A 9,875-nucleotide genomic window follows, 5' to 3' on the forward strand; every position below is an offset into this window, starting at 1 on the left:
AATAAATTCCTGCTGAAGTTATTACGTTTTATTTGTTTTAAAACCACCTAACCTTTGCAGAAAGTTCCTCCTCCATCAGCACGGAGATATCCCAACACAATGGCCGAGCTCCTGTTTGACTCAACCTACAGACCCAGAGGGGATCCGGCCCACATGCACATTTCCCGTTAACTCCCAAGCCCCGCCCACGTTAAATGTTGTCATTATCCTGCAAGGATAAGAGGACAAAAACATCTACCTGTACAACAACGTTATGTAAAACTGTTTACCTAACGTTAGCATTAGCAGTGCTAATCTTCTCTATGATAGCGCTAGACTTTACACCAACGTGGGGGTAGTCTTAAGTGGGTGTATTGCAGTGATTAACACACTGGTGTGTGTTACTGACACCCAAGGTTCTGTTGTCGCAGCATCTGAAGAGCCTGTGAAGATCAGCCATGGGCATGCGGCTCAACCATGTGGTAATGTGAAGTGAGTTTAGAGACGATCGATGCAGGAGGATGGCATATTAGCATGATGACTGATGTGTATAATTACGACCCTGCTACATCCTCCATTCTTCACTTCATGCTACTGGAAACGTTGCAGGCTACACCTGGTTATGCTAACCTTTACGGAATCCTCACTCTCTCACACACACACACACACACACACACACACGTTCCCTCGCTGGTCCCGGGGCGGGGCCAGTGTTGTCCCGTAGACTGGGGTCCGCGGCTTTGGGATGGTGGTGTTGTAGGAGGCCAGGCTAATGTTGCCCACCGGTGTCGTGTCCCCCGGGACATGTTGGGAGGAGAGTGTGTGTGTGTGTGTGTGTGTGTGTGCGCGACCATGTGCAGCTGGTTGGGAGTGAAAGGTAAGTCAGGTTGAAGGGGGTTACGGTTATCTGAAGCAGGAGATCATTCCAGTGTTTACTCCAGATGATTGTTGTGATGTTGGTGAACCTGTTTACTCATTTACAATAATCATTAATTATTAATCTGATATTGACAGAGAATCTGAAGCCCAGACAGGATGCAGCAGATCAGCTCTATTTATTCTGAAAAGTTATGATAAAAACATGAACACATCAGTCACTTCCTGTCTAAACCCAGGGTCCAATCACACGACAGATGCATCTGAAGCTGATCACAATGAGCATGCTCAGTTCAGTCTGATCTGGTCATCTGGTCTTCCTGAAGGAAACTCTCATTGGCTCAAAGTGTCATGTGACTGCAAACCGTTCACTCGGAACAATGAGCCTGTTCAACCAGATGTAGCGCATTGTCAACAGGCTGTTGCCATGGAAAAACCTGGATGTCAGCAGCATGGCATCCTGCCCTAATTAGCTCACTTCTTGTGGGTGTGGCCTTTGTGGAACAGGTAGATTGGCCGCTGGTCACCTGGAAAGACCACACATGCACACACAGATGTATTAGCTGACATCAAAATCACCACGAAGCTGCAAACCTGATGATTACACGTATGTTAGCATGATGAGGATAGCTGATGCTAGTCATTAGCCTCTCTGGGCTAAAGCCTGACAGAGAGATGCTAGTTATTAGCCTGGCTGTGCAAAAGCCCAGCAGAGATGCTAGTTATTAGCCTGGCTGTGCAAAAGCCCAGCAGAGATGCTAGTTATTAGCCTGGCTGTGCAAAAGCCCAGCAGAGATACTAGTTATCAGCCTGGCTGTGCTAAAGCCCAGCAGAGATGCTAGTTATTAGCCTGGCTGTGCTAAAACCAAACAGAGATGCTAGTTATTAGCCTGGCTGTGCAAAAGCCCAGCAGAGATACTAGTTATCAGCCTGGCTGTGCTAAAGCCCAGCAGAGATGCTAGTTATTAGCCTGGCTGTGGTAAAGCCAAACAGAGATGCTAGTTATCAGCCTGGCTGTGGTAAAGCCAAACAGAGATGCTAGTTATCAGCCTGGCTGCGATAAAGCCAAACAGAGATGCTAGTTATTAGCCTGGCTGTGATAAAGCCAAACAGAGATGCTAGTTATTAGCCTGGCTGTGGTAAAGCCAAACAGAGATGCTAGTTATCAGCCTGGCTGTGGTAAAGCCAAACAGAGATGCTAGTTATTAGCCTGGCTGTGGTAAAGCCAAACAGAGATGCTAGTTATCAGCCTGGCTGTGCTAAAACCAAACAGAGATGCTAGTTATTAGCCTGGCTGTGCAAAAGCCCAGCAGAGATGCTAGTTATTAGCTTGGCTGTGGTAAAGCCAAACAGAGATGCTAGTTATTAGCCTGGCTGTGCAAAAGCCCACCAGAGATGCTAGTTATTAGCTTGGCTGAGCTAAAGCCAAACAGAGATGCTAGTTATTAGCCTGGCTGTGCTAAAACCAAACAGAGATGCTAGTTATCAGCCTGGCTGTGGTAAAGCCAAACAGAGATGCTAGTTATTAGCTTGGCTGTGATAAAGCCAAACAGAGATGCTAGTTATTAGCCTGGCTGTGATAAAGCCAAACAGAGATGCTAGTTATTAGCCTGGCTGTGGTAAAGCCAAACAGAGATGCTAGTTATTAGCCTGGCTGTGGTAAAGCCAAACAGAGATGCTAGTTATCAGCCTGGCTGTGGTAAAGCCAAACAGAGATGCTAGTTATTAGCCTGGCTGTGGTAAAGCCCAGCAGAGATGCTAGTTATTAGCCTGGCTGTGCAAAAGCCCAGCAGAGATGCTAGTTATTAGCCTGGCTGTGCAAAAGCCAAACAGAGATGCTAGTTATTAGCCTGGCTGTGGTAAAGCCAAACAGAGATGCTAGTTATTAGCCTGGCTGTGGTAAAGCCAAACAGAGATGCTAGTTATCAGCCTGGCTGTGGTAAAGCCAAACAGAGATGCTAGTTATTAGCCTGGCTGTGGTAAAGCCAAACAGAGATGCTAGTTATCAGCCTGGCTGTGCTAAAACCAAACAGAGATGCTAGTTATTAGCCTGGCTGTGCAAAAGCCCAGCAGAGATGCTAGTTATTAGCTTGGCTGTGGTAAAGCCAAACAGAGATGCTAGTTATTAGCCTGGCTGTGCAAAAGCCCACCAGAGATGCTAGTTATTAGCTTGGCTGAGCTAAAGCCAAACAGAGATGCTAGTTATTAGCCTGGCTGTGATAAAACCCAGCAGAGGCGACTCCTGAACCAACGTTAAGCTCCATTAAATGGATGAGTAAAGTGATTTACTTGATTGAACAGGAAGTCCAGACTAAACCCCGCTAAGAGCAGGTAAGGTGTCTACCTGCGCGCCTCTACCTGCGTGTATTTACCTGTGTTTTTCAGTAGTCTGTAGGAGCTGAAGCCCACGCTGTCCGTCAGGAAGGAGGTGAACTGTTCGGGTCTGAGCCTTAGACTTCTGTAGTGACGAAATGTCCTTTCCTGAAACACAACGTGCACGTTCATGATGCACCTGAACCCTCGTCACCTGACTCACCTGGACCTGCAGGTGTATGCGAGGCGTTACCGAGGCCCTCTTGCTGTGAACGTAGCTGCTCCACGGCTGTGGCTCCAGGAGGAATAATCCGCCCGGCGACAGGCTCTGATAGGCCCTCCTGAACAGTCTGACCACGCCTCCGTCACCTGACTGCAGCTGAACCCACTTGGTCACGCCCAGACACATGATGATGTCATAGCGCCCCTGCCCAGGCCACACCTCCCGCTCTGACACATAGTCACCCTGTGGGAGGAGCCACATACGTGAGGCTGTAACCATGGCAACAGATCATAACAGGCAAGTGGGACTCACCTGGATGAAGGTGATGTTGCTAGGGAACCTGGAGGAGGAGGAGGATGGTGGGAGGAGGAGGAGGGGAGGGGCAGAGAGAGGACCCCGACTCACCCTGAAGGAGAGGGGGAAGGAGAGGAGGGACAAGGACTGCTTCATCACCTCCTCCACCTTCTCCTCATCTCCAGTCTCCCCTTTCTCCTTCTTCTCCTCCTCCTTTTCCATCCCCCCTCCTTCCTTCTCCTCCCCCTCTGTTTTCTCTCCTCCTCCACCTTCCACCTCCTCCATCTCTCCTCCCTCCTCCGTCTTTGTACTCCTCCTCCCAGTCCTCCTCCTGTCCGCCACCACCAGGTCATGTGACAGGAAGTGTCTGACATTCTGCTTGGCGGCGTGGACCAGCCTCTCGTCGAGCTCCACCCCCAGAATGTGGGCGGGGTTAAACCTCCTGGCAACAGCCAGAGTCATGTGACCTGCCCCGCAGCCAACATCTAGCACAGTCTTATCTCTGAACCAATCAGCTTCCAGGAGGCGGAGTCGAGGGTCCTCCACTGCGCCCACCCCTCCTTCGTGCTGGTCGCCGTAGAAACCGCGGTAACCATAGTAACAGCTGTGGTTGCCGTACTGGTATCGCTGTTTGTTCTTGTGTTTCCTCTGCGTTGGAAAGGCGGAGCCAAGGTGAGGATCTCCACACCTAGAAGAGAAAAAGGTCACCTGACCGCACCACCCAATCAGCAAGCTGCGTTTTACCTCATGTTCGGCGGCTAGCAGCTCACCTGCCGGCTTTAGCCCCTCCCACTAGTGGAGTCTGAAACTTGGACGGCAGCGGCGGAGGCGTTGCGGGAACTGCAGCCGCTAAACCTTCCGTGGATCTGGTGGACGTGGTGCGCCGCCGTTTCCGATGGCGACCGTCACCATGGCTCCCAGGCTTGTGGGCGGGGCATTGAGGAGGGTGGGTGTGTCTCCTGGGCAGGATGGGGGGTGGGGCTACATCATCCCGACAGGTGATGGCGGTGTTGAGTTCACAGGACAGAGGAGACGCATAAACGCTGCCCCCTGCGGTCGTCATGGCAACTACAGAGGACACATTGGCGGTAAAGACGTGCTGACCTCTGCAGTCGTCATGGCAACATGTCTTCATGGCTCACCTGTCAGTCCTGCTCGGAACAGCCGCGCCGGCACCGCCTCCTTCTCGCCGTCGGCTCCGCCTCCATGGTGGCGGTGGCGGTGTCTCCTCCTGGACTTCAGGGGGGAGAGCAGGACTCCCGCCACCTCCCCATCCCCCTCCCCCCCCTTCAGGTTGAGCGGGTCAGTGATGTCACGGGGAACCAGGATCTCTACGGGGTCTCTGCTCCTGGACGGCATGGGCGAGCACTTGGGCGTCTCCTGATTGGTCGCCCTGAGGAGGAGCGCCGTTAGCATAGCGCCGTTGGCATAGCCCTGCAGGGTAATGTTGCAGAAGAAGAGCGGCCTCACCTGTTAACGTCGTCGTCCAGCAGCGAGTTGAGGTTCAGCGGGTCGAAGATGTTCCCGCCCAACAGGAAGTGACTCGGCAGAACGGGGTCCGCCTGGCTGTCGCTGTTGGCACGGCGACGCCGCTTGGCGGCCCCCCTGAAGCCGACCCCCATGGAGAAGCGACGCTTCCCGATGCGCGGGCCAGGTGGAGGGGGGGCGGGGAGAATGTGCTGCCCGCCCCCCACCAGCTGGAGGCCATTTTTAGCTGGAACCAGTGGGCGGGGCTTAGTCAGCTGGGGCTGTTCTGATAGGCTGACAGGGACGGTGAAGACGTGCGTCGCAGGAGAGAGGACGGGATCCTGGTCCAACGACATCCTGATCACGTTCCACCTGATGATCTATCAGCCTATCAGAGGACAGGTGGGAGGAGTCAGGCTGATGACGCAATCAGCTGAACATTCCGCCGATTGATAATCAATACAATCAATCACTGTTCAAAACCGGGTCAGAACCAGAACAGGAACCAGCTCTGCTGGTCCGGGTCCTAAAGTGGGTTCATATGGAAACTGGTCCAGCAGAACCGGATCAGAACCAGAACAGGAACCAGCTCTGCTGGTCCGGGTCCTAAAGTGGGTTCATACGGAAACTGGTCCAGCAGAACTGGATCAGAACCAGAACAGGAACCAGCTCTGCTGGTCTGGGTCCTAAACTGGGTTCATATGGAAACTGGTCCAGCAGAACCGGATCAGAACCAGAACAGGAACCAGCTCTGCTGGTCTGGGTCCTAAAGTGGGTTCATATGGAAACTGGTCCAGCAGAACCGGATCAGAACCAGAACAGGAACCAGCTTCACTGGTCCGGGTCCTAAAGTGGGTTCATATGGAAACTGGTCCAGCAGAACCGGATCAGAACCAGAACAGGAACCAGCTCTGCTGGTCTGGGTCCTAAAGTGGGTTCATATGGAAACTGGTCCAGCAGAACCGGATCAGAACCAGAACAGGAACCAGCTCTGCTGGTCTGGGTCCTAAAGTGGGTTCATATGGAAACTGGTCCAGCAGAACCGGATCAGAACCAGAACAGGAACCAGCTCTGCTGGTCTGGGTCCTAAAGCGGGTGCATATGGAAACTGGTCCAGCAGAACCGGATCAGAACCAGTTCTGCTGGTCCAGGTCTGAATCTGGATAGGAAGTTTTACTAATTCCAGGTTGAAGTTAAACCGGCTACTAGATGTGTTTAACCAGTTCTGTTTTACTAATTCTGTTTAACTAGTTGTGTTTAACTAGTCAGACATAACTAGTGGACTGCAGAGCCGGACCTGATCCGCTCTGGGATTGGTTCAGGGGTGAAGAAATCTGATTGGTTCCTGTGGGACATGAAGGAACCCCAGATGCAGATTCTACCGGGCCAGGGAACAGGTGTCTGACCCGCCTGCAGGTTCCACCTGGACCCGGGTCAGGGACCAGTTGGAACCTGGACCCGAGTCAGAGACCGGGTCCCAGGTCCAGGTGGAACCGGCAGACTGGTCAGAGACCGGGTCCAGGTGGTCCCTGGTCTGCAGGTTCCACCTGGACCCGGGTCAGGTCTCTGACCCAGTTTGGTGGAAACGTACTTAATCATCTGCACCTTTCTAACCTTCAGCAGGTGAGGATCAATAAGTCCTGGTTCTGGATCCGGCAGCTTTAACTCAGGAGATGTGGGGACGACCCAGCGGGGTCCTGACAGAGGGACATGAGACAAACTGTGATTAAACTCGTTATAGAGACACTGAGCTGCAGCGATCAATAATCAATCAGTCTGGGATCGATCATACTCACCGTGTCCTGCAGGTCTTCCCTCGTCCACACCTCCACCTCCCGGTGTGTGTTACAGAAACAGACCTGTGTGTGTGTGTGTGTGTGTGTGTGTGTGTTGTGGCTACCTCCCCCTCCCCCCTCCCCTACAAGAGAACATAACCCCGCCCTTTCCCTTCGCTCCACCAATCAGGCGCGTCGTCATGAACTACTGAAACACACCACAACAGTTAGCTTCAGCAGCTAGCCTCCTCAGGCTAACACGCCCCTTTAAGTAAAACTGAAAAAAAATACGTGATGTGCGTCAAAATGAGCTCACGCCAGATTTTCTGCGTGCGTCCCTGCGTGCGTGCGCGCGGAGTGTGTCGTAACTTCTAGTAAACTTGCAGAACTCTATCCGTTACCAGCTACTAACTGGTAGCTACCCTCAGTCTGAAGACGCGCAGAGGCAGCGGTTTTATAGGACAGCGCCAGCCACGTGACTGACAGCTCACACAGCCAATCAGATAAGCCTCTCCCGAACTGTAGCCAATCAGAGAGCTTCAATGGTTGAAGAGGTCCCCTGATTGGTGGTGGCTCATAGTGGGCGGGGCCTGAAGGAGAGGTGTCCGAAGTTGTGCCTGATACAAAAACACAGGCGAAAATGAAAACATTTCAATGTTGAAGTAAAAACTAAAATGAAATAGAAAACTGCTGACTGTAGGCACTTAAATCATCGTGAATAAACCAAATACATGTTTCACATTCGAGATTTGAGCTTATTGCCCTGTTGTGTCACTGTTGGTGCATGAACTCCCTACTGTAAGATATTTTCCCTAAATTTGGACTGCCAGGAAATACAAACTCCCAACTGATAATCACGTCCTGAAAGAAGATGTGCCACTCAGTTGTGTTGTAGCGGGACAGGGAATAAGTCTAGATGTTATCGTGTTTTCCAGCACTGTTAAAATACTTTGCGTAAGAAAACGTGAATCCTGGGAGGTAAAGCTGAGGGCAAAGAGGCATGTTGGTGTGATTTATGTGGTATAAACATGTCTGCAGCTTCTCTCCCACTGCTTCAACATCATTTCCAGAAACACCGTAAACTCCTCTCTCCTGACAGACATAAAGTTTCCACCACGGTTTAAGCAGCTTTTTCCAGTTTAGAGGTTTATCCACACGGAGACTCTGACTTTTCTCATTTTAAACGTATAAATTAATAAATGTTATGATATGATGTTTACAGCTGGAGTTGAGGGCAGTTTGGTAGGAAAATGTCCATCATGTCCACCATGTCTATCATGTCCACCATATCCACCATATCCACCATCTCCACTATATCCACCATGTCCCTCATGTCCACTAAGTCCACCATGTCCATTATGTCCACCATGTCGGCTATGTCCACCAAGTCCACCAAATCCATCATGTCCACCATGTCCATCATGTCCACTAAGTCCACCATGTCCATTATGTCCATGATGTCCATCATGTCCACCACGTTCACCATGTCCATCATGTCCACCATGTCCACCATGTCTTTCATGTCTCTCATGTCCACAATGTCCATCATGTCCACCATGTCCATCTTGTCCACCATGTCCACGATATCCACAATGTCCACCATGTCCATCATGTCCACCATGTCTATCATGTCCACCATGTCCACCATGTCTTTCATGTCCCTCATGTCCACCATGTCCACAATATCCACCATGTCCATCATGTCCACCATGTCTGTCATGTCCATCATGTCCACCCAGTCCACCATGTCCATGATGTCCACCATGTCCACCATGTTCACCAGGTCCATCATGTCCACCATGTCCACCATGTCTTTCATGTCCCTCATGTCCACCATGTCCATCATGTCCACAATGTCCATCTTGTCCACCATGTCCACGATATCCACAATGTCCACCATGTCCATCATGTCCACCATGTCTATCATGTCCACCATGTCTTTCATGTCCCTCATGTCCACCATATCCACCATATCCACCATGTCCATCATGTCCACCATGCCCATCATGTCCATCATGTCCACCATGTCCATCATGTTCACCAAATCCACCATATCCACCATGTCTATCATGTCCACCATGTCTTTCATGTCCCTCATGTCCACCATATCCACCATATCCACCATGTCCATCATGTTCACCATGTCCATCATGTCCACCGTGTCCTCCATGTCTTTCATGTCCCTCATGTCCACCATATCCACCATATCCACCATGCCCATCATGTCCACCATGTCCATCATGTCCACCATGTCCATCATATCCACCATATCCACCATGCCCATCATGTCCATCATGTCCATCATGTCCACCATGTCCATCATATCCACCATATCCACCATGCCCATCATGTCCATCATGTCCACCATGTCCACCATATCCACCATATCCACCGTGTCTATCATGTCCACCATGTCCACCATGCCCATCATGTCCCTCAGGACATGATGGGCATAACATTTATGTTCTACCACTACTAATCAGGTGGTAGAACATAAATGTTCTGACTTGTATGTTTCTGTTGTCATCTGGAGAAAAAGACATTCGAAAGGTCAGAAGGGGGTCAGATGGAGGTCTGATGGAGGTCAGAAGGAGGTCAGATGGAGGTCTGAAGGAGGTCAGAAGGGGGTCAGAAGGAGGTCACATGGAGGTCAGAAGGAGGTCAGATGGAGGTCATATGGAGGTCAGAAGGAGGTCAGATGGAGGTCAGATGGAGGTCTGATGGAGGTCAGAAGGAGGTCATAAGGAGGTCAGATGGAGGTCAAAAGGAGGTCAGATGGAGGTCTGAAGGAGGTCAGATGGAGGTCTGATGGAGGTCAGAAGGAGGTCAGATGGAGGGCAGAAGGAGGTCAGATGGAGGTCATATGGAGGTCAGAAGGAGGTCAGATTGAGGTCAGAAGGAGGTCAGATGGAGGTCAGATGGAGGTCTGAAGGAGGTCATAAGGAGGT

At 51.1% G+C, this 9,875-nt stretch overlaps 1 protein-coding gene across 2 annotated transcripts; it reads right to left on the reverse strand.

Annotated features, from left to right (window-relative positions):
* Positions 1–1,074: 1,074 nt before the first annotated feature.
* Positions 1,075–7,066, reverse strand: LOC306768855 (7SK snRNA methylphosphate capping enzyme-like). 2 transcript variants are annotated; one of them, XM_079257314.1, is made up of 9 exons: positions 6,949–7,066; positions 6,767–6,849; positions 5,156–5,540; positions 4,828–5,078; positions 4,456–4,753; positions 3,704–4,373; positions 3,422–3,634; positions 3,228–3,336; positions 1,075–1,382 (listed from the first exon to the last, which is right to left on the reverse strand). In XM_079257314.1, the coding sequence occupies exons 3-9, from the start codon at positions 5,506–5,508 to the stop codon at positions 1,330–1,332; spliced, it is 1,947 nt and encodes a 648-aa protein (XP_079113440.1). In that variant the 5' UTR covers positions 5,509–5,540; positions 6,767–6,849; positions 6,949–7,066; the 3' UTR covers positions 1,075–1,329. The 2 variants fall into 2 exon arrangements, with proteins under 2 accessions (XP_079113440.1, XP_079113441.1); XM_079257315.1 differs by having other exon boundaries at positions 6,758–6,849.
* Between the last annotated feature and the right edge of the window lie 2,809 nt (positions 7,067–9,875).

The sequence above is a fragment of the Telmatherina bonti genome (genome assembly GCF_933228915.1).
Source record: "Telmatherina bonti genome assembly, chromosome: 18".
NCBI lineage: Eukaryota > Metazoa > Chordata > Actinopteri > Atheriniformes > Telmatherinidae > Telmatherina > Telmatherina bonti.